This window comes from Lolium rigidum, chromosome 2, assembly GCF_022539505.1.
Source record: "Lolium rigidum isolate FL_2022 chromosome 2, APGP_CSIRO_Lrig_0.1, whole genome shotgun sequence".
In the NCBI taxonomy this organism is placed as follows: Eukaryota; Viridiplantae; Streptophyta; class Magnoliopsida; order Poales; family Poaceae; genus Lolium; species Lolium rigidum.
This window is the reverse complement of record NC_061509.1, coordinates 20,264,994-20,289,920: the sequence shown is the minus strand read 5'-3', so window position 1 is coordinate 20,289,920 and position 24,927 is coordinate 20,264,994. Positions and strand designations below refer to the sequence as shown.

The 24,927-nt window shown below is 46.5% G+C and overlaps 1 protein-coding gene and 1 long non-coding RNA gene across 2 annotated transcripts; one reads left to right on the top strand and one right to left on the bottom strand.

The window, feature by feature from the left end:
• Positions 1-6,140: 6,140 nt before the first annotated feature.
• Positions 6,141-7,816, top strand: LOC124686069. Its single transcript, XR_006997705.1, has 4 exons — positions 6,141-6,250; positions 6,425-6,508; positions 6,613-6,690; positions 7,625-7,816. It is a non-coding gene; the product is annotated as an uncharacterized LOC124686069 (long non-coding RNA).
• An 8,495-nt stretch (positions 7,817-16,311) lies between these two features.
• On the bottom strand, positions 16,312-21,774 carry LOC124691396 (3-isopropylmalate dehydratase large subunit, chloroplastic-like). The gene is made up of 13 exons (XM_047224681.1): positions 21,688-21,774; positions 21,152-21,610; positions 20,978-21,046; positions 20,778-20,894; positions 20,142-20,216; positions 19,962-20,039; positions 19,791-19,886; positions 19,562-19,611; positions 18,795-18,849; positions 18,578-18,709; positions 17,579-17,626; positions 17,328-17,495; positions 16,312-16,692 (listed from the first exon to the last, which is right to left on the bottom strand). The coding sequence occupies exons 1-13, from the start codon at positions 21,736-21,738 to the stop codon at positions 16,552-16,554; spliced, it is 1,539 nt and encodes a 512-aa protein (XP_047080637.1). The 5' UTR covers positions 21,739-21,774; the 3' UTR covers positions 16,312-16,551.
• Between the last annotated feature and the right edge of the window lie 3,153 nt (positions 21,775-24,927).

The window sequence follows — 24,927 nt, the reverse complement described above, 5'->3', positions numbered from 1 at the left end:
TGCGTTTAGCTCTTGTTTTTCACTCGTATTTTGTTCAGAGCTTGTTGATTTTCTTCAGTTAGGTATGATTAGCTCTCTGGTCTTTATTGATTATTATCTATGAGAGTTGTTTCAAATAAATTGATTGTTGTTGGAGACGAGTAAAATATTTTGGTGCAAAAGGAAGCTTGTTTAGACTGTGGCTTAGACTTTAGCATGTCATGTTAGATATTATTTTAATTATATGCTTAGTAGTTATTGTTGTAGCATGACTTGTCTCAAATAGCTGAGAGTGCTTAATGTGACATTGAAAGAATCATGTGTTGTTTCCATCATACAAAAGCATAATATTGGGGTATTCTCCTTTGATGCTTTAATTGGGTTGACTTGGCACATGCTTACACCATGTTAGGACTACAAACTAATCACCTCAAGCCTCTATGATTATTTAGTTTTTGACTTGTAATATCACTTTATGCTTTGATTAATAATGTTTTGTCGCTACACATGATTATGGCCATTATTGCTCTCTTAGTTGGTCGCTACCAGTCTTTTGCTAGCCTTCACCTGTACTGAGTATGAGCTCTACTCATGCATCCAAATCCCAAAAAAACCAAAGTTTTCCAATTGTGTCCACCATACCTACCTATATGTGGTATTTCACCGTCACTCCAAAGTAAATTGCTTGTGTGCTACCTTTAAAACCTTTAAAAATAATTACTTGTTTTGTGTTCGTGTTTTAGCTCATGACGAAGTATTGAATGCTTTATTGTCTTTTCATGACTTCACACCTTGACTAGCACGAATAATGTGCTAGTCCTTAATATTGCAAAAAGAGCAAGGCAACTGGGTGCCCAGCCTACAAAATAAATATAAAATAAACAAATAAAGCTCCGCACACTATATACTCGTGAGATCCTAAATAATGGTGTGCAAATGGAGAACTATATGGGAGCCGCTCTTGACGTCACCATATGAAAGTATGATAAACCATTTGATACCATTCGTTGACATAGACATACATACCTCTCAAAATACATTTTCAACACCTCTGTTTTTTTAAATAAAAAAGCTCAAGCACATGAGTAATCTATGCTTCCCTCTACGCTGGGCCTTTCTTTTGCTTTTATGTTGAGTCTCCATCTTCTAACTTTATGCACCAATTAAGAGAGCATAGTTGTCATTCTGAGTATAATGTGCATAGTCCCAAAATTATTATTGATTGATTCATAATTATGTTATTGCTTGTTCTCAAACAATTTGTATCTAGTCACCCTCTTGAACTTTAAAGGTGTCCTATGAATTTATGTTTTGCTATTTTATGAAGGACAAGCTGAATAGCACTTTGCTATGTTTTCTCTATGCTAAAAATGAAACGGTTGCTTTCAGTGCACTATTATTCATGATCTTTTGTTTGAGTTACTTTTTATGTTGTAACATAGTTGCTAAGTTCAATTGTTATAATCATATCTATCATGCCCATGTTTAAAGTACTTTGATCTTAGCTCACAATGCTTTTACAATAACTTGATCAAGATTATGTTGGCTGCATGTCACCTCAAAAAATTATTTTTGTTATCACTTACCTACTCGAGGACGAGCAGGAGTTAAGCTTGGGGATGCTGATATGTTGCAAACGTATCTATAATTTTTGATGCTCCATGCTTGTTTTACACCAATTTCTATATGTTTTATTTACACTTCGTGGCATTTTTAAGCATTTTCCTATTTTCTGATGTTTTTGTATTTCGGAAAAGTTATTCTAGAAATATTCTCGGAATTGGACGAAACAAAAGCCGAAGTACCTATTTTGTTGTCACGAAGACGGAGTACAAAGGGGAGACGGAGAAGAGACAGGAGGCAGCCACACCATGCCTAGGCGCGGGCCACCCCCTGGCCGCGCCTAGGTATGGTGTGGGCCTCTTGGGCTCCCACCGACCTCGCCCTTTCGCCTATAAATTCACATCCCGGGAAAAATGTAAACACCCGAGCCTCCATCCACGAAAAGTTTCGTAGCCGCCGCCATCGTCGACCCTAGTTCGGGGGGGTTCTGAACCTCTTCCCGACATCCTGTCGGAGAGGGAGATCATCACCGGAGGCCTCTTCATCACCATGCCCGTCTCCAAACTGATGTGTGAGTAGCTAGATGGTTGTCTTATCCTCCATATACTTCATGTTTAGATCTTGTGAGCTGCCTATCATGATCAATATCATCTTTATTTAATGCTACATGTTGTGTTTGCTGAGATCCGATGAATATTGAATGCTATGGTTGAGTTGATTATAGACATGTTTATATGTTATTTGTGATCTTGCATGCTCTCCGTTGCTAGTAGATGCTCTGGCCAAGTATGTGCTTGTGACTCCAAGAGGGAGTTTTTTTGCTCGATAGTGGGTTCATGCCTCTAGTAATATGAGAGAGTGAGAATAACTCCTAAGGTTGTAGATGTGCTGTTGCTACTAGGGATGATATCCAAAGTTGTTATAATACCCAAAGTTGTTCGGATGATATCCTGAGGGTGGATTATTAGTCATAGATGCAGTTGGATTACAGTCTATGAACTTGTTATAATGCCCAAATGAATCTCATAGTAATCATCTTCTCATGTATGGTCTTTATTCTATCAATTGCCTAGCTGTAATTTGTTTACCCAACATGTTATTTATCTTGATGAGAGACACCTCTAGTGAACTGTGGACCTCGGTTTTTTCTTTTACACTGATAAAACCATCTACTGCAAATACATGTTATGTTTCCTTACTACAAGCACTGTTCACTTTATTTCACTACAAACAAACATCTCTTTACACACTATACGTCTAATCCTTTGTTTTCAGCAAACCAATGAGATTGACAACCTCACTGTAAGTTGGGGCAAAGTAGTTTGGTTGTGTTGTGTGCAGGTTCCACGTAGTTGCTGACACCGGTAGTGCGTCCAGCCAAAGTCAGCCAGCAACACCTTCAGAAGTGATTTCTTTCTCCAATTGGTCGATAAATCTTGGTTTCTTACTGAGAGAAAACTTGTTGTTGTGCTTATCATACCTTTCTCTTAGGGTTTCCCAACTGCATACTTTGCACAACATCACCGACTCGCGGAATTGGATTGTGAGCCCGTCCCAAAAGCGAGCTCGTTGAGCTCGCTATTGGCCAGTGCCATGGCAATGGCCTCGTCCTCGGTAATGTCCGACGGCGGGGTCTCCGGATCCCACGTCGGCCCGTCGTCGTCGTGGTCCTTGTCTGTGTGCTCCGCCTCCTCGTCCTCGTCCTCCCCGTCGTTATCATCTTCTTCCGCATCGATCTCGCAGTCGAAGTAGTCGAGGTCGCCAAGGTATCCAGCTCGGCGGCGCGTGTCGAACTCGCACGTCCCGAACGAGATCCAGTTGTAGGAGTTCAACGCGTACGCCGGATCTTCTCGGAGATCGGGCGGCAAGATTGCTCGGCGGCAGCGCACCTTGTCACGACGCTCTCAGCCCTCGTGTGGCACGGGGGGGGGGGGGGACGCGCCTGGAGTTGAGGTACCAGCCTCCTCCAGGCAGGTTTGCGTCCGGTCATGGCACCGGCCGGTTTTCCTCCGAGAGGCGGCGCATGAACTCGATGCGGACGTACCGCCCGATCCGCGGCTTCTTGCCGGACCGCGAGTCGCAAGCCTTGTTGTCGTTCTTAGTCTTGCGGAACGACCAACATTTCTTCCCCATGACGTCGGTCGGGTGGATAGGGTGAACTCTGGCAATGGTGTGGTCGAAAAATGGGTGTTGGCAGCGTTCCTTTAAGAGGCGGCGACTCCATCTCGCCTTCAATGTCCAGCCACTGCGACGTCTTCCAGCAGCGCACGCTCGCGGAAGCTGAGGCGCGCCATTAACACGGCCCTGAAAAGCTGTAGCACGCCACCCGTAAGTTATGCCGCGGAAGACGAAGAATCTGTGCCCCTGCCAGGCGAGCCCGTGCGAGGACCAGGCTGACGACCGCTACGTTCGCAGAGATACAAATCTGACGACATTTTTGAGCCGCGTTGGCGTCGCTGCGGACGGCCCGATCACGGCACCTCCTTCGCTGGAGCCGATACCTGAAATCTGACGACATTTTTGAGCCGCGTTGGCGTTGCTGCGGACGGCCCGATCACTGTATCTCCTTCGCTGGAGCCGATACTTGAAATCTGACGATATTTTTGAGCCGCGTTGACGTCGCTTCGGACGGCCCGATCACTGCACCTCCTTAGCTGGAGAGCGGATACCTGAGGCATTTTCGACAGCGCGGTCCACTTGAGCATTTCGCTCGACTCAACCCCAGTCTCTGAAACTGAAATCGCTGGCTGCTGCGCCCCAGTCCCCCACCTCCACGCCATGGCTCGGCGCCAGAGCCGCCGGAGACACGTCCTCCACCACTGCCACGGCCCGGCGGCACCTCATTGCCGGGGACGTGTCTCCGTCCCCTCGGTCGAGGAGCTGCTGCTCCAGCGGAGCGAGCACTACCGGAAGAGACAGATTTCGACAAACTCGTCCGGGCGGGATGGGCTTCGGTGGAGTGGCGGCGCCGGGCGCCAAGGAGTCTCCGGCGGCGGCGCGGCCGCCCCGCAGCGTCTGCCACCTCCCCATGGAATTGGTACGTCGCTTGAGCCGTTCGATTCGCATCCGACGGCCCTAAGAGTACGTGAACGCTTCCTCTTTATTTACAGCGCAACCCCTGTAGACTGTTTTTTTTCTATTTACAGCCCTTCTCGCCCGCTCATCTCAAAAAAAACTTTTCGCTTCTTCTTTCCCTCCGTTCGCGAACAGAAACGAAGACGGCCGTATCAAGAGCGAGCTCCGATCAAGATACATAGAAGAACAAATAAGAACGTTGGACCATCCTTCTCCCCCGCGAAGTAAGGGAAAGCTCCAAAGAACTGGAAAGAAGGGCAACGGCTTTCGCTCCAAGATCGCCTGACGCCACGGTGAAGCAACCTGCGGCGCGCCGGCGTGCGCAGAACCCAAGAACTCCTTGACAGGAAGGTCTGTGGTAAACCGATCGCTAAATGCGTTCTCCTTGCCCTCAATGTTTTCGGATTCGTCGATTTTACTGCATTTCTCGCCTTCTTCTTATCTTGGTTTCTTGCCTTCTTCTTATCTTGGTTTCTTGCTGTTCTTCAGAGAAGTGAGGAGCTGAGGAGAAGGCTAATCGATCCTCTGCACAATCCATTGATCGCCATATCTACGTCTACTGTAACAGGTATCCTCCAATGCACACGCCCTCTGTTTCTGCTATTTTTGGCTGTCGTTGATGTAAATTCAGTTCCTGGCTTTCTTGGTATTTTGTGTTCTGCTGTGTCAAGAACTGTGGTGAGGGACCAATCGATCCACGTGCTAGTTCTCTGACCATCTTGCGTCCTTTCTTTTGTTCAGAACACGTGAAGAACTCAAGAGAAGGCCAGACAATCCTGAGCACACTTGTTTGATCGCTGGCCTTATCTACGTGTACTAAAACAGGTACCCTTCAACGCACACCCTCTCTGTTTCTGTTTTTTTTTTTGTGTGTGCTATGAATCGTTGATGTTAATTCAGTTCTTGCTTCTTGGTATCATGGAGTTCAGACCTGTGGTGAGGCCGTGAGGGGCCAAGGGATCCTGGTGCCAGTTCTCTGACCACCTCCTGTACTTAGGCTGAAACAGGTATCCTCCAACCCACACGCTTTATGTTTCTGCAATTCGCTGTCTTCAATGCATACCTATTGCATCTGTCAACCTGGCCTTTTCTAGGGTCGATTACATTGTTTCAGCAGTTTCTGTTTGGGAAACTGGAACCAGTTGTGGTTCTTGTCGGATCTCTATGCAGGGATTCATAGCCAAATCCTAACCTGTAATTCAGAACCCTGTGATGATTTTCAGTATCATCCTTGCAAAGTTTATTTAGTAAACATCTTAGTTGGTTCCACTAGTAATCTCTTAGCTCTGTCTTATAGTATTAAGATAATTCCTTGCTTGAGGATTTTTTTTTTTTTGCCTTAGCACATTCTGACTGAAATATAGTGTCAGTTGCTTAATTGGTTTCTTTGTTTCCCAAGAACGCCTTAACAGGAAGGTCTGTGGTAAACGGATCGCTAAATGCGTTCTCCTTGTCCTCAATGTTTTCGGATTCGTCGATTTTACTGCATTTCTCGCCTTCTTCTTATCTTGGTTTCTTGCCTTCTTCTTATCTTGGTTTCTTGCTCTTGTTCAAAGAAGTGAGGAGCTGAAGAGAAGGCTAATCGATCCTCTGCACAATCCATTGATCGCCATATCTACGTCTACTGTAACAGGTATCCTCCAATGCACACGCCCTCTGTTTCTGCTATTTTTGGCTGTCGTTGATGTAAATTCAGTTCCTGGCTTTCTTGGTATTTTGTGTTCTGCTGTGTCAAGAAGCTGTGGTGAGGGACCAATCGATCCACGTGCTAGTTCTCTGACCATCTTGCGTCCTTTCTTTTGTTCAGAACAAGTGAAGAACTCAAGAGAAGGCCAGACAATCCTGAGCACACTTGTTTGATCGCTGGCCTTATCTACGTGTACTAAAACAGGTACCCTTCAACGCACACTCTCTCCGTTTCTGTTTTTTTTTCCGTGTGTGCTATGAATCGTTGATGTTAATTCAGTTCTTGCTTCTTGGTATCATGGAGTTCAGAACTGTGGTGAGGCCGTGAGGGGCCAAGGGATCCTGGTGCCAGTTCTCTGACCACCTCCTGTACTTGGGCTGAAACAGGTATCCTCCAACCCACACGCTCTATGTTTCTGCAATTCGCTGTCTGCAATGCATACCAATTGTATCTGTCAACCCGGCCTTTTCTAGGGTCGATTACATTGTTTCAGCAGTTTCTGTTTGGGAAACTGGAACCGGTTGTGGTTCTTGTCGGATCTCTATGCAGGGATTGATAGCCAAATCCTAACCTGTAATTCAGAACCCTGTGATGATTTTCGGTATCATCCTTGCAAAGTTTATTTAGTAAACATCTTAGTTGGTTCCACTAGTAATCTCTTGGCTCTGTCTTATAGTATTAAGATAATGCCTTGCTTGAGGATTTTTTTGCCTTAGCACATTCTGACTGAAATAGAGTGTCAGTTGCTTAATTGCTTTCTTTGTTTCCCATCTCTGTACTGTAGTTAACATTCCGTCCCAGTTAGAAGAGTTCACCAAGTCAGGTGTCCTTATATAAAAAGATCAAAGCTGCACTCTCGTATTTATAGCGTTAGTATCCAAACAAGCAAGACAAGCAGCTTGGCATGTGCCATTATATTAAAATGCTGGTTAGGATTCACATTTGAAACTGCTTTTAAGATTGATTGGCTACTTTGTTTTGCTTTAGCACATTATGACAGAAATAGACCATACTTGCATGTGGTATGTAATATACTACGTCAGTTAACATCAGTTGCATGGCAAACCGGTTACATGAAAATGAAATAGACTATACACGAATTTGTTTATTTAGAACCCCAGTTGCTTCTTTGCTTTACCTGCCTCCAGTTAAATGGGGTACTCCCTGTTAGAAGAGTTTCACTAAATCAGTTGTCCTTACTGACCAGCTTAATTGAGTCCATCAGTAATGCCTTGATTAAGTTTTTTTTTGCATTAGCACATTCTGACTGAAATAGAGCGTCAGTTGCTTAGTTGATTTCTTTGTTTCCCCTGCCTGTAGTGAACATGCCATCCCAGTTAGAAGATTTTACCAAGACGGGTGTCCTTACACGGGCTTATCCCCTTGTTGGTGAGTATTGTCCACATAATCTTCAGGATGGCTTTCTTGTTGAAGAAAGGATAAAGATTCTTGTCAAGACTATGGCTAGAGATTTGGATGCCCATCATCAGGAGGGTCATTGCATCTCAGCATTTGATCACAGAAATATTGAGATCAATGCGGCAGGCCATGCACAGATTATCGGTGTCACGCACACCGCAAAAACTAAAGAGAATATCAAGAAGAATTATCTGAATTTACATGATGTGGTTGTCAAGACCATTTTCAGAAATTTCAGTTATCAGCAACAGGTGCCATCTGAATGGCGTATGCTGTTACTATTAATGAAAAGAGACTGCATTGGAAACGAGTATCTGATATGCAACAATGTTGCCCTGATGCCTCTGGCGATCAGAATGCTATTCTTCGTCCTGTGTTACGAGCATGTAACATTTTCGATGTGGAAGACTAAGAAACAAAAGCAGAAACGGATATTGCAGAAGCTGCCGTATTTGAATAACTGGCCTGATCTCCTGAAAGGCAACTATCTTCTTGAAGAATCATTCCAGCACATGTATCACGATGTTACTACCCCGGAGGGATTCTTCAAGTTTTACAGAGATACAAACAAACACCGCATGGACCGGTGCCACCTCCTTGAGTTAGTGGGAGCCTACACAGGGAAAGAATTTGAAAAGAATCTGGTGGTTCGATACCCGCTCTATTTATTTGTTCTGCAAGAGGAATTACACAGGGAAAAAGAACTAGAGGAGCTAGAACCACACGTTCTGTTCTGAACTTTCTGTAGCAGCTATGTCTGCTGACTCAGTGTACTCAACCTCCTCAGTTGTGTCAGTTACATGTCCAGAGACTCAGTGTGCTCAACCTCTTCAGCTGTGTCAGCTACATGTCCAGAGACTCAGCGTGCTCAACCTCTTCAGTTGTGTCAGCTACATGTCCAGAGACTCAGTGTGCTCAGCCTCTTCAGTTGTGTCAGCTACATTTGTAGAGACTCAGTGTGCTCAACCTCTTCAGTTGTGTCAGCTACATTTATAGAGACTCAGTCTCTTCAAGCTCTCCAATTATGTCATCTACATTGTCCACTGACTCAGCGTGCTGAAGCTTTGCAATTCTGTCAGCTACATTGTCTACTGACGCAGTGTGCTCAAACCCTGCAGATCTGCTGACTAAATTGTGTGCTGACTGTTCGAACGGTGTCCAGTTAGATTGCTGCTTAAAGATCTTCAGAACTGAGCTTTGATTGGAGACACCTGAAGCTTGTTGTCATTCAGTTCTTTGAGATGTGTACCTGTAGGTCCCTGATTAGCAGCTGGACAATTTCCTGCATGTTTTTTTTTTCCCTTGTAGAGGTTGTATATGTGATGGTGAACCATGTGGTAGATTATAGGGCGATTTTGATGAGTATCTACTGGAGTGCTGTGTGTTGTAGTAGTTGAACGCCTGGAACTAATGATGTGTCGCTGCAAATTTGCCGTTTCAGTAGGTGGCTTGTTATTGCATCTTGTTCCTGGTACTTGTGATCTTGTGAGAGGGGTTTGATCCGAGTTAGTGGTTTCTGTGTGGATGTCAGGAATTGTGGGAGACTATAATAACTGAATTGAGCCGTGTGAATGAAACTGGGAGTATGATTGCTCACTGACCGGAAAAAAAAAACAGTTCTTCGTTTTCATATCTGTGGATGTATTCAGCAAGCTATAGATGAACTGTGTTCAGTAGTGCAGACAAAAAAAGTACTGAGACTTAGCGTCATGGAATAAACTGGGACCAAGAGCGCGCTGGTCCTTGTTGGAACAATGGATTGGATTGGAGCTCCTTGCTCAGATACCGTGCGTTGCGGATTGTTCTGTACCAAAAAAGTACTCTGTTTTTTTGTGTGCTTGAAAATCGTAGTTTTAGATGCTGAGAAATAAGTTACTTTCCAGGTAGCAGTTGTAACTGGGAGAGGTGTTGAGATGTAGTATGATCATTTAGTCACTTGCACTACCGAGTGTACCTATCAGGTATGAACGTTAGTGTTACAGCGTCAGACAAATGACATTATACTTTTACTATAGAGAAGAAAGAGCAATACATTTACAAGATCATGTCATTGCCACAAGCGGCGTCAACACCCTCCTGCTCCACCTATCCCAACTTCTCGCGTCGTCAGATACTGCACCTGTTCTCGCCATCTCCTATTGCTTGAATTCCTCAATGATCTGTGGAATTGCTCAACCATGTCTTGCTATCGTGTGTTCCAAAGACCCACGCTTAGCTGAGCTGATCTTCGCTAAGCTTGTCTGTGTTAATCCTTTGAATCGGCAGCCAAAGATTTACGCCTTGCCGTGCAAACGTTGGGGTCAAACTGTTGTGGAGCGTTAGCTGTTGTGTCAATTTCCAGTGGACGACTGCATACTATCACATATTCACATTGTCCATGTTATGTGCCCAAGGTGCTCGTCAAACCTGATACACTTTGACATGTGCTTTACCATCTTGATCTCTCCGTCGTCGCCGTCTTGGGCACTTACCTCGACGCCGGTGATAACGACGACGCGTCTGTTCCTGGAACCACCTGTACGGTCGGTCTCGAAGAACCTGAAGACGCAGATCTTGCCGGACCCGAGGTGCACCAGTGATGAGGTGGACGGGGTCCACTCCCCGGGCGGCTTGAACTCCTCCAAGACCCCGCGCACCACCGGTGGGCTGTCGGCGGTGGCGGTGGCGAGGTCGACGGCGCAGAGAGGGCCGTCTGGGGACGTGTAACCGTGGCACTCCACGGCCAAGAACCCGAACGACAGCCCGTCGCATTCGCCGCGTCCAGGGACGTGCTCCGCTTGCCCCAGGAACGGCAGCGCCCAGTCGCCTTCTTTTCTCCACGACCGCCGCCTGGTGTCAAACGAGTAGGTGCCGACGCCCTCCGTGGTCGTCCAGATCCTGCCGCCGGCGGCCGCCGTGAGCGCCGTGACGCTCGAGCGACGGTAGCCGGGGTCGCGCACGTAGGGCGGCAGCGGGAGGCCGTACCAGTACCAGTCCTCCCGGAGGGGGTCGTACCGTAGCGCCTCGAAGCGGCGGAGGCCGGAGGCGAGTGTCCTTTCAAGGACGAACAGGCTGTCCCCGACGGCGAGGGAGACCGGGCTGCCCTTGGTGGCGCGCATCATGGGCCCTCCCCGGACGGCGCGGCGGGCCACGTCGTAGATGACGGTGCGGCGCTCCGCGTCGGTGGACACCACCTTGACGCCGGCGTCGCGTTCGCAGCCGCGGAGGAGGTGGAACTCGAGGGAGCAGCCCCGCGCGTCCGGCGGCCTGGCGAAGCGCGCGGACGCGGGAGGCAGGGGGATGCCGTCGTCCATGGCTTGGTTGTCGGGGTCCGGGCGGGAGAAGAAGGGCGCCGCGTCGATGTGGTGGAACGTGTACGTGTGGCTACTGTAGTCGTTGGTGGCCAGGATCACGCAGCTCCGGTCCTGTGCCGGCGCCGACGATGAAGCCATCGCCTCCAACCTTCCACCTCCCTTGATACCTTTTCTGTCTTGATCCCTTCTCATCTTGGTACCCGCGCTTATAAGCACCCGGGCGAGCGGAGCGGGGGTCGGAGTCCGAATCTAGTCCACACTCGAGCCGGACTGGACGAGGGCCAGAGAAGAAGTCGCGCTAGCCACTAGTAGTAGGCCACAACAAAATTCAACAGCATGGAATTATCGCTGAACGATAATTTTTAGACTATTTATTTAGACAGTAGGTTCGAAATAAGTAGGGTTTTAAATTGACGAAGCCATCAACCGGCTAAAAGTTATATCAAAAATTACAACATACCTGTATAACGTGTAAACCAAAAAACCAACAACACAAAGACAACACAGAAACGCCATCAAGCACCAGGTTAAGGGCCTTGTCTTTTCTTGCTACAGAGAGATCATATAGCTTAGTCTACGCCAACAAACCTCCTACGCATCAAAACAGCAGTCCAAGGGCGACTCGATGACGGACCAGCAACCTGGTAGAGCTTGAGGATCTAAAGGAGGGTGGTCTTGCGACGGCGCCTCCAAAAAGGTGCATGATACACGAGTGCGTCATCGTCATCGGTAGAGACCGAGATCATGCAAAGCTTTCACCCAGACCCCGAACCACCACCACCCGAGCTTGGGCTAGGTCCAGCCTACACACAACATTTTCCAGTGGCATTGGGATAGGAACACCGACGAAACTACGACCAGACGCCGACCTAGCAAAGCCCCCCAACGCACTAGGCGGGCCATCAGCTACTGAAGCAGGCCGTGTAAAAGTAGCCAGGCCGACGAGGTGAGAGGTCTAGGACAAGGGTGATCCACAAGACACTACATGAGAAGCTTGCCCGAAGCGTGGCCACCAAGGGGAGCAGAATGAGGCGGAGGGACGGAATCCATCCGTTCAAAAGGGGGGATCATCTTCGGGGCGCCTTCAACAAGGGAATGACACCCGAAAGGTGACGCCATTTCCAGCAATGGCAAGGCCATGCGTAGCTTTCGCCTAGATCCCACCGGGTTAAAAATCTGGACGCCTTCGCGAGGACGAGGAGCGGACAAAACAGAACTCGCTACCGCACCTCCAACTCAAGCCACACAATGATCTAGCCCCAACTAGAATCATCCGCAGAATGAACGAAAGAGCTGGTTGGCCAAGCCCGGCCAAACCCGGATCCAAATGCCCACGGCGCTTGATCGGCGGCACCATGATGACCGCACCAACCCAGTGCGCAAACACCTGCACCTGTGCGACCAAGATGGTTGGAGGAAAATCGCAACCGCGAGCGCACCCGCATGATGCCTACCCCGGTGAACACAAGCCAGCTCAGGGACCATCTCAAAGAGCCAGCAGAGATGTCACCACAACGACGCCCACCCCCGGGCACCCAACAGAGCTCTGAAATGCCAGAGCAGGCAGATCGCCAAAACCAAAGCGCTGGTCCAGACCTAGCACGACCGCCTGCCACGATGGATGGTAGCAGAGGAGGTCCATGCGTGCAGCGCACCCACACCACCCCACCCAGATCGACCAGGCCCGCATGCCTAGATCTGTCGCCATCACCAATGGACGCAGCAGCGACGGCGGACGGAGGTGCTAGGCACCGCTGTCGCGACCGCCCACCTCGCCGCCAGCCACGGCGCGATCCGCGCCAGCTGGGGCCGGAGCCGGTGCCCTCCACCACCACTAGGACGAGACTGCCCCGTCGGGCCTTCCAAGCGCACGAGAGAGATGAAACTGCTTCCACCAGCACCATCCGGGCTTTGCTCAGCGGCGATGGGGGGAGGAGGAAGGTGGGGGGTTGTGGCGGGAGAGGGCGGGGACGCCCCGGTCTCCCACGGGAGGGAGGGGCGATGAGAGCGAAGCGTAGGAATTTTTTGTCAGACTATGAAAAGTACCACTCCCATTTCATGTATTTCATTGATAAAAAATGAAACCATAGCTTTTAACAAAGGGACTTAAATAAAGCTACTCCCTCCATCCCAGTTCATAGAGTTTGCACCTTTTCCTAAGTTGTCATTGACCAACATAATATCAATTCTACAATACAAAAAAATAATATCATTAAAATGTAGAATATATAATCTTTTTAGTGATATATATTTTGTATTATCTTAATTATTAGAAAGTAATATCATTAGAAAGTAGAACTAGCATGGTCTTTGGTACAATAGGCCTTGTAGTTGTTCGTTCCTCTGCCTGCTAACGGTTGGTTTTCTACCTCATTGACCTTGCCGCAATGATTTTACTCCCATTGTTTTCAGTTTTACTTGGTGTTCAGGGTTTAATAAAAAAAAGTCAAAACTTTATAAATATTAGCTAAAAATGTAGGAAATTTTTAAATATTTCTCACGTCTTTGCTAGTTTTAGATCAACTGAGAATTAAGTTTGTTCTAGATCGACTCTGAAATCGTTAGATTTTGCATCACGATTCATGCATATGAAAATTGCACATAAGTGTGCAATTGCACATTAGTATGTAAATGCACATCTTTTCTCGCAGTTACACATAAATTACACATGAAATTAAGTGACCAATAGTCAAGTTAGTTCTAGATTAACCGAGAACTAGCCACGTCTTATTATAATATCAAATACATAGAACATCGAAATGTACTTGATGATGGTCCAACTACATTACATTTTATTTTGTAGATGTTTATGTTTTCCTAGAAACACTTGTTCAATGTTTATAAACTCTTACTAGAACCCGAACTAACCGTGAAGTACAAGTCGGCTGGAAAAGGAGAGCTGTGCAGTCGCCAATCTAACGGCCGATCGCGAATTCGCGACCGCAAGTTCGACTTGGTGAAACATGCCAATATTTATGGTAAGAAGGCTAGCGTGTGCTACTTCGATCTCAGTTTCCAGACACACAGGGATACAGTTAATTAAAGGGGTCACTAGTTTAGATTCAGTAGAACGATTACTAAATCTAAATTACAACCCATGTTGCAACTCACCATTAGTATAACAGTTTGGTGCTATCTTTTCTAGTTGCAACCACTGAGCACTAGGTTAGTTCTCGTCTAGTAAGAACTAGCTATGCATGGCTTCGACGGGCAACCGCGGCATGATCTATGGGTTCAGCGTCGCCGCCGGTCTCTCTGGCCCACGTCCAGTCCGGTTGAGTCTGGAGTCTGGACTATGATTCCGAATCTGACCCCCGCTCGTCCGGGTGTTTATAAGCACAGCTACCAAGCAGAGCATGGACATAGGGATCAAGAGGAAGGTTGCACCGATCACGGAGGCGATGGCTTCAGCGTCACCGCCGGCACCGGACCGGAGCTGCGTGATCCTGGCCACCAACGACTACAGTAACCACACGTACACGTTCCACAACATCGACGTGGCGCCCTTCTTCTCCCATCCTGACCCGGACACCCATGCCATGGACGACGGCATCCCCCTGCCTCCCGCGTCCGCGCGCTTCGACAGGCCGCCGGACGCACGGGGCTGCTCCCTCGAGTTCCACCTCCTCCGCGGCTGCGAACGCGACGCCGGCGTCACACCGACGCGGAGCGCCGTACCGTCATCTACAACGTGGCCCGCCGCGCCGTCCGGGGAGGACCCATGATGCGCGCCACCAAGGACAGCCCGGTCTCCGTCGCCGTCGGCGACTGCCTGTTCGTCCTCGAAAGGACGCTCGCCTCCGGCCTCCGCCGCTTCGAGGCGCTACGGTACGACCCCCTCCGGGAGGACTGGTACTGGTACGGCCTCCCGCTGCCGCCCTACGTGCGCGACCCCGGCTACCGCCGCTCGAGCATCACGGCGCTCACGCCGGCCGCCGGGGGCAGGATCTGGACCACCACGGAGGGCGTCGGCACCTACTCGTTGGACACCAGCTAGGCGGCGCTCGTGGAGAAAGGAAGGCGACTGGGCGCTGCCGTTCCTGGGGCAAGCGGAGCACGTCCCTGGGCGCGGCGACGGGCTGTCGTTCGGGTTCTTGGCCGTGGAGTGCAACGGTTACACGTCCCCAAACGGCCCTCTCTGCGCCGTCGACCTCGCCACCGCCACCGCCGAGAGCCCACCGGTGGTGCGCGGGGTCTGGGAGGAGTTCAAGCCGCCCGGGGAGTGGACCCCGTCCACCCCATCACTGGTGCACCTCGGGTCCGGCAAGATGTGCGTCTTCAGGTTCTTCCAGACCGACCGTACCGGTGGTTCCAGGAACAGACGCGTCCTCGTTATCACCGGCGTCGAGGTAAGTGCGCACGACGGAGAGATCAAGATGGTGATGCACAGGTCGAAGTGTATCAGGTTTCAGGAGCACCTTGGGCACATAACATGGATATTGTGATAGCATATGCATTCGTCCACAGGAAAAAAAAAATCGATATGGAACACATATATTCCATTAAGTTCCGACAAGATCGTCGGCAACCAGAGTGATTACAATTGACGGAAAGTTCTCCAGCCACAGTTCATGACTATCTAATGCCCCACTCGCACCAAGTGCAGCCAGCTCATGTGCTGGTTTGTTACAGACTCTTGACACATATTCAAAGCTAAACTGAATAAAGGACGTTGACAACAGGAACTTAGCATGGAGAAATACAGGTCCCAGCCTCGCAAGATCATAGGAGTTCATCTCCATAGCTTTGTTTGAGAACAAGGCAGTCCGTTGAGAGGACAACTCGGCAGGTTCCCAGGTTTTTAGCAACAGGGATGATATTGACAAGAGCCAACAATTCAGACTGTCGCGCTTCAGGTGCCCACATTTAAAACTGGAATTTTACACAACAGCTAGCGCTCCAAGACAACAGTTTAATGTTTGACACTGCGGAGCAGATGACCCCAACCATGGCACTTGGCACGGCAAGACGTTAATCTTTGGCTGCCGATTCAAAGGATTAACAGAGACAAGCTCAGCGTGGGTCTTTGGAACCCACGACAGCAAGCCATGGTTGAGCAATTCCACAGATCATTGAGGAATTCAAGCTATGGAGATGGAGAGGACAAGTGCACTATCTGACGACGCGACAAGTTAGGATAGGTGTAGAAGGAGGGTGTTGACGCCGCTTGTGGCAATGACATGGTCTTGTTAATGTATTGCTCTTTCTTCTATAATAAAACTAAGGTACACAGTTTGGCGTAATTTCGAAAAAAATAAATACGGAGTATATCATCCTGTTAGAATGCCATTTGTCTGACGCTGTAACACTGATGTTTATACATGATAGTACACTCGGTAGTGCAAGTCACCAAATCACAGTACATCTCAAAACCTCTCCCAGTTACAACTGCTACTTGGAAAGTAACTTATTTCTCAGCATCTAAAACTAGGCTTTCAAGCACAGTAAAAACAGAGACCTATTTTGGTACAGAACAATCCGCAACGCACGGTATCTCAGCAAGTAGCTCCAATCCGATCCACTGTTCCAATGTCACTACACCAGGAAGTCCCTGGGGTCCGCCACATATCCGGTCAAGGCTGATGCGGCGGCGGTGAAGGGGGAGGCCAGGTAGATCTGCCCTTCCTTGTGTCCCATCCTGCCTGGGAAGTTCCTGTTTGTCGTCGACACGCAGACCTGCATCCCAAGACATAACTTCCAAATCACTAAAACCACTTTGTCTAAATACATGTATATAACTTGATATTGCCAAAACCACTCTGGGTCAACAAAACAGAATTGCAAAACACTTGATATTTCTCTTCAACACACCAAGGACTTCTCCCTGAATCCATAAAAGTTGCTAGACGACGTTTGCAGTTTCAGCTTTCATGGACATCTCACAGAATAGAACGTGTAGTAGTAGTCCCCGCTAAGGAAGGGATACAAATTTATAAGGGAGTTCTCTTGTTTATTAGTTCAAGACATAATTTTTCACTAAACAGCACTACAACAGTAAGAACAGCATATGCCTAACAACAGTAAGAATAAAAACCTAGAGCAAACTGGCTGCTTTGACAAGAAATTCCATACCTATAATCAGACTAAGAGAGAAGCCACAAGGCCAGTTAATTGAAATTAAGTCAGTTCAAGAGCTGTTGTTAATTAGGGCGACATAAATTTGGTTGGTACTCATGATCTAATATCTAGTCCTTCGGGAATGAGGATGCTTAACACTTCTGTAAACACAAAATCACTGACCTCCCTTCTATGTTCACGTATGTCCAATACACAGAAAAAGAGTTGGATCGCAAGGTTCATAAGATACTTGCCGTAGGTTCATTCATGCGAGCATATGTATCGCGAGGACCACCCAAGCATGCACCACAGTTAGGGCTAGCTGGTGTATCACAACCAGCCTCTTCAAATATCTGGAGGCAAGTTTTGCCACCAGATCCTGGAACGGTGATGCCGGTGAGGCCATATACATCCATCCATACCTAAAGGATAAAACATTTCATTTCAGTAAACACAAACGGCAAGATGACTGTATCAGTATTTATTTTTGGTTGCTAATCATCACCTTTTGTGTTGCAGGAACAAGAAAAGTGGGAACCTTAACCTTTCCGCCCTGTATTAAGGAAAACAATTGCTAGTAAGTTGGATAATCATGGACTTTCAAGTAGTACACTATTACTGAAATGTGTCAGAAGAGCACATTTAAGTTTATGCACACAGAAAAATTACAAAATTGGATTGCCAAGGTGCTCCAGCAAATAATAAATTAGTGAGGGCAATGTTTTGTATGTCACTTAGTCACATGGGTCATTCATTTTGGATGTCCTTCAGTCACATTAGTCATGTTTTATTTTCTCCACAAAGTAACCCCACCCTCTAAAATGATGTTGCTGATGCCTGATAGCTCAAACATATCAAGCTGCAATCAAAGCATAAACTTATATATTGACTAGACCATATCTCCAAAGCATGCCAATCCTCTCCCAGCTTCACAGCTTTCCATATTATACATGTGCCAATCTGAACCACTCTTACCCTCGGAACCTAAAACCCTAGAAAGCCGATAACCCAACAAACTGCCCAATTAATACTAACACTGCAACGAAACCAACTTCAAGTACATCCCATCCCCAAGTTACCAACCTTTGGAAGTAGGCCTAGTTACAGTCAACAAAAGGAACTGAAAGAAACATTTGAAGTACACAACCATTGACATGATTGTACCCTACAGGTTTAAATACATAGCAGGTATACCACCACCACACAATAAACAAAATTATGATGACTTCACCATGCTGCTAAAACATACTCCCTCCGTTCTGAAATAGTCTACATTCTAGTCCCAAAATTTGTTCTGAAATACTTTACATTCTAGCTTTTAGTCAACAACAACACTGAAAACGAAGTGGTTTTGCTCTCTTTATTGGTTGTTGCTATTTTCAATGTAGCTTGGATTGGTTGTTCACATATCTAAGTAGTACTAATAAATGCAATACTAGTTTGTCTCATTTTTCTAGAATGTAGACTAAATCAGAACGGAGGGAGTAGGTTTCAAGCTACTTACTGAAGCTAAGAACACTTTCGCAGCAGCAAGGAAATCCTCAGTCTTACCACCAGTGCAAGAACCAATATAAACTCGGTCAATCTTGACATCTTTGCATTCTCTTGCTAGAGCACGGTTGTCAGGCGAGTGTGGCTACAGGTTCATAGAGATTACAGCTTAATTTTTCTATTGGATAATATCAACAAAACAAATATAGAGACTGTAAAAGAATAGAAACCTTGGCAACTACTGGCTCCAATTTGGATACATCAATCCGGTAGTCACTAACAAATCTGAAAGCAAAATCAGACAAATAAAAAGAAAGGAAATCAGCAGTATGCCGTATCACAATTTATATAAAATAACACAAATAAAAAGAAGAGGGAAATCTCTACACAACAACATTACATTTTTTAAAAATATGCATAGTCAACTTTAAAATACAAGGCATCAGAAAACATGGATCACAGTTCGCCCACAGATGTGTTTGTGTCTATGTACCATACAGGATTTGTAGCAAATAATTGTATGGCTACTGAGGAAGTCCTATCTATAAGTAGCCAGCTGATACCAAGCAGGCTCTACATTATTGGGATCAGCTGAAGCCAACAAAGAGAACTGGTTATTTCAAATAAACCAAACTGTACAGTTTTTTTAGGTGAAACCAAACCGTTCTGTTTTATTCATCTACCCACTGTTGCAAGCTTTTGAAACCCTATTATAGCTATTAGCCTATTACTATTAGCCAAGTCAGCTCCGACCCCTTCAGGTCCAGAAAATGCTAAAAACACGCCCAAACTAATTTTCCGCATATATTGAAAAAACTAACTGAATAACAAGAAATCCTAGAATACATCGTTTATACAATAAGTTCAAACTCAGCTAATAAGCAGTAATAATCCTAACTTGCATGGAAAACTTTTAGAAACTGAATTGTGTAGGCTAATGCATTATATACATAGCATGATCTAAAGGATAAGAACAGCAGGGAAAGACTATAATCACCTGGCCTGAGCATCACTGTAAACAGGTTCATATTCGACAGATGTCTTACCCTGCAATGTACAAGGATGACAGACATGATCTTACAATCACCATGATGTAAAACATTGATACCTACTCACTATAAATTGCTTTGCTCACTTGTTATCTAAAAAAAATTACAGAAATCTTGCTTTGAAAAAGAGTATAGTGCCACAGTTCTACCATTGGCATTCAGATGGTAGTTATATACCTCAAGGTACTTAAATGTAGTTGCATCAGCAGGCACGACACCATTCTTTCCACCAGCTTCAATAACCATGTTGCAGAGTGTCATTCGCTCTTCCATCTAGCAGTGTGAAAAAATAAGCTCAATTTTTACATTATATGACAGCTCATTAATCAGTATGAACTTGGAACATACAGTTAGACTTTCTACTGTTGATCCAACGAACTCCATTGATTTGTATGTTGCACCAGATACAGATATCTCGCCAATAATCTGTAAACAAATATCACAAAGGATGAAATATCTGAGTTGCAATGAGAAAATTCTGACGTAAAGAGATACTTTAATATAGCCAAGATTATTTTGTAGGCTTACTTGTAAAATCAGATCCTTCGCAAGTAAAAACGGTGGCATTTCTCCGTCTAATACAAATCTGATAGTTGGAGGCACCTGAATATAAGATTAAAAATAAGTGAAACAACCATTTCTTTTATTTTTTTGCATAGGCAATGCAGTGTATCCATGCTATAATAGATAAAAGTGTATCCAGGATATTACAAACAGATAGTAGCATGTTTAAAAGCCATTGTATATGATATGAAAAATAAATAGAATGCGAGAAGCACAAAGTAAAAAAATGGAAAAGAGATGGCACAACTGCTGTCTGAAACTTGGAACGGTACGAACAGAATGTTAAACCCAGGGTATCTGTAGCCTTATTTTTAGATGAAGCATATTTTGGATGGACCAGCCTATAATTCATAGCACAGAGAGCTTTTAGCTACTTCTGTCAGCTATCAATCTTGAGTTTTCATATTTGTGCATAACCGCTTGATTGCTAAGGTCTGATCGAAACAAAATTAAGTATCCCCTACACATCAATGAGAATATGAGATGTAGAACCAAGTTTTGGCTCACACATATACTAAGAAAAAATATGTATTTGTCCTCCTTTATCATTTAAAACTTTGTTCAAATTCTATGTGGGAGTACGGAAACTTGTTTGCGTACCTTGAGAAGAGCCTTCCCAGTTCCCATGACAAATCCTGCATCAGTGTTTCCAATCCCAGTTGCAAATTGGCCAAAGGCTCCAGCATTGCATGTATGGGAATCAGTACCAAGGAGAACCTATATATATACAACAACTGGAGCAGGTTAATCCTGCATGTAAAACCACAAGCTTCCATTGCTCAGTGCAGTGAGTAAAATACCTCGCCTGGTCTGCAGTGACCTTCTTGGGCAAGCGCAATGTGGCAAACACCTTTGTAGTCTGGATTTGCCTACAACAGAAGTGTAAAGCCTTTCTAAATCTTATTTTTATTTGAAAGGAGCTCTGAAAAGGGTCTCATATTGAACAAACAAGCGATATAATGAGTAAGGCATACTCTGAAATCGCTGAGGTCCTTGATATCGTAAAAGTACTTAATCTTCTGCTCGGCGCAGAAGTCCCTGAGGATATCGACATTCCGGTTGGCCCGCTCGTCGCTGGTGAAGATGTAGTGGTCGGGGATGATGACGACCTTCTCGCGGTCCCAGACCTTGGCGTCCTCCCCGAACTCCTGCTTGAAGATCCCGATGGTGCCGGGGCCGCAGACGTCGTGCGTCATGAGCACGTCGACGTCCACCCAGACGTTCTCGCCGGGCTCGAGGCTCGCGCGCTCCGACGCCCGCGCCAGGATCTTCTCCGTGGTGGTCATCGGGGTCTTCACGGAGCCGGTGGCCGCGGGGGCGCGCGGCGCCTGGGCGGGGGTGGCGACCGCGCGGACGCAGCCGCCCCGCGCGCGGCGGCTCCTCGAGCTCGCGAACTGCCGCTGCTGCGTCGGCGCCGCCGCGGCGAGCTCGTGCTGCGACAGGGGAGGGTGGAGACGGCGGGGTTAGGAGAGTGAGGAGCTTGAGAGGGGCGAAGGGGAGAGGAGGGAACCTTGTGGGCGAAGGCGGCGGAGGCCTTGGCGGCGGCGGAGATGGAGGCCATGGCGGCGCGCGCGGTCGAGCACCTTGAGGTCAATATGGAGATTTGGGGGTGCGGCCGTGGCGAGCACAAGGCGGGCGTGTGGGCAAGCGGAGACACGAGCCAAAGGTCATATAGGGTGTGTGTGGGAGGTTACGTGTGCAATTTGAGCCGTCGGATATACATCGGACGGCGATGCGTGGGGTTTAGGAACCAATTTGGTTATTTCTTCCTTGTTTTTTGAATGATCTTTCGCAATGACGGTGTGTAAGACTGTGAAAAAGCTTGGCTCTAAACTGCCAGGACTCAAGAAGAAGAGCATCGCAAAGCTAAGAAATAAAATGAGAAAATTGAATAAATATTTTGGGTTCTTCGGGAGTGCGAACCTCGGTCATTTTGTCGCCAGAATTTCGACTATCACCAAACATGGGCATGAACACTTGCTAACATCTAGTTCAAAATAGTCGAAACAAGGTCAAACGGCATGAAGGTCCATCTTAATTGTATTGTTATGTGCCCGGAATTTAAAAATAGAACCGGTTAAATCTTAAAATTTCTGTGTTTTTCTCTTGGAAACGAGGAAAGTTTACTACACTTTTACTTTGTCCTACTCGTACTTATCCAAATCAAATATTTTGTAACTTTCGTTAGAATCGCCTGGTCCACGCAAAGGCAAGACACAAGATCCATACCAAAGGCGAGCTAGCCTCCATTTGCTCGGTACCTTGGCCCCTACGTCCGATGATTTGCTAACTTGACCCCTACTCCTCCTTAAGGCCTCCCACTAGCCACTAATTCTGACCACTACACAGTACACTGCATTTCGTGTCACGAGCTACGTTTTGGTCCTCGTGGCAATTTTTTGGTTCTTCCACAAAAATGCTTATTTCATGGAGTAATCTTCTCCGTGGAAACCAGATAGTGTATAAGTGCTACAAAATACTCATGCGAAACATTTTAGTGATTTCTATTTTTGTACCCTTAGTTCGTCAGTTGTACACAGTTTTCCTCAGCTGCTGAACTTTTTCTCATGCTTTACCTTCTTCTAGTCTCAAACCCTCGCAAACGGTCGGACAAAGGGTTGCCGTCAGGCACCGTTACATGCTGACAGGTGGGGTTGTGTAGGGACAGTTCCTCCCTTGCATTTACGTGTTGACGGGTGGGGCCAGGAGACACGTCGAACTAGCCATCTATCTCTCGCTTACGTGTGGGTCTCTTTATTTCATGATTGTGTGGAGGACAAATGGGGCCGCCGCTGCCAATGACCGATGGGCCTGTGATGTGGGGCCGGAGCAGCTACTCTTGTCGGGGGGGGGGGATGACCCCCGGTAGGCTAAGGATATGGCATAATAGCCGAGTTATCTCTGTATGTCGGCTTACTGAGGTAAGTCGGATAATCTTATTTGTAGGAAAATCGTTGTTGATCAAATTGGAGGTTGACTGGATTAGGGGTAGTCGGCATAGGATGACTAACTTACCTATGTCGGCATACCAAAACCGACTTACCTTGACCCGGCCGTCTCAGATCATAGAAAGGATGCTGGAATTTAAGAACCGACATACTTTGTGGTAGCCGGCATTGGTGACCGGCATAAGGCCAACGGTCATATGTCTGTCCCAAGGTCAGCGCTCATGTCCCATCGCTACAATCACGGAAGAATCTTATCATCATGGCAAGCACATCGCTACATTCAAAGCATCGTATGAGCTCATCATGCACTGACCACCGATATAGACGGAACAGTGGTCAGCGTGGCCATAGAGTCAAGTACAAGTATGCCCAGTTCCATCGAGGATGTCCAGGGCGACAAGATGGAGCTCCTGGCGGGGCCCAAGCGAAGACTTTGTCACCATGGAAATAGGCTTTATCCCATGGTAGGGTTTCTGACATGTAACATGCCCCCCTCCCCCGTATATAAGGCGGTGCAGGTCCTCCAAGGCAGGGAATCGCTCTCTCCCCTCATATGCATAGAGCCACAGAGCTTCTTCCTCCTCTCGCTACACAGCTCAAGGAGCACCATTGTTGTGGGGTTTTCACCTCGAGATATATACATCCAGACAAGCAGGAGTAGGGATTTTACCTCCTCACAAGGGTCCTGAACCTAGGTAGATCTTTGTGTACTTCCTTGTGTAGTTTCTAGTTCACCTTCTCTCCCCGGATCCTCGGGTGTCCATCGGCCCCTAACTCAAGCCTACCTGTGGCATCTCTTTGTTCTCCACGATGATAGGTGGTGCCCATCGTGGGGCCAGCAACGACGCCGGATGGAGTATTCATTCGGACGGGACCCGTTACACTTCTCTTTGAGTTGATCATCATGTTTTTTTTACTTGATAGCCACCTCGGACGAAATAAAGGGGGTTATCAAACAAAGGACTAGAGTATGCATATATGTTACAGAAGAGCATTGGGCAGCTAACGAAAGCCATGCCTAATAATGGTGGAAGTTTCAGCATGGGCATCCTCAATAGTATTTAAAAAAGATGAAGAAAAGAAAGAAAAGAAGAAGAGACATATTTTTAGTAGGAGGATGCTCATTTGTCTGTTGTCCTGTCTTCCCGGTATATATGGCCTATATAAGTAAGGTTGAAAAAACTCCTTGGGTCCTTTGTACAGGAGGCCTTAGGTCCTTTTTACAAGAGGCGTAGAGGTACCGCTTTGCGATACTTGGTTGAAACAATATGTGAAAGGTCTGTGATAATCTAAAATTGAGTAGCACGATGTGTGGCTTGTTAGTGGCTAAAGGGGCATGAGGCACTTATTTATAAGAGGTCAAACACATGAATCATGAGTATCTCTAAAACAAAGTAACAAAGAGATGCGTGGAACCCCGTCCTTATGATTATTGTTGACATGAATTACATAGCTTAAAACTTTACTTTATGCTCACTTTTATCTTTTATTTTGTAGAAGGACTAGCACACGTATTTCCTACTTACTTGTTATTCAAGAGTCAAAAGAGAAGAAAAAAAGTCTTCCAAATAAAAAAATTAGGTTCATCCAGACATGCTTTATGGTTCATAATACTTCTCATTTATTTGCTTGCAATGTCATTTATTATTGAGCATGCTTTGTAGAATGTAAGAGATATCACTTTACAGTTCATTTGCTTATTGCTATTCTTTATTGACTGAACCTTGTGAAACTTTGCGTGATAACATAGAAGCAATGCAATAAACTCTGCAAAATAGGAAAACCTTGTTTTGTGTTTTCAC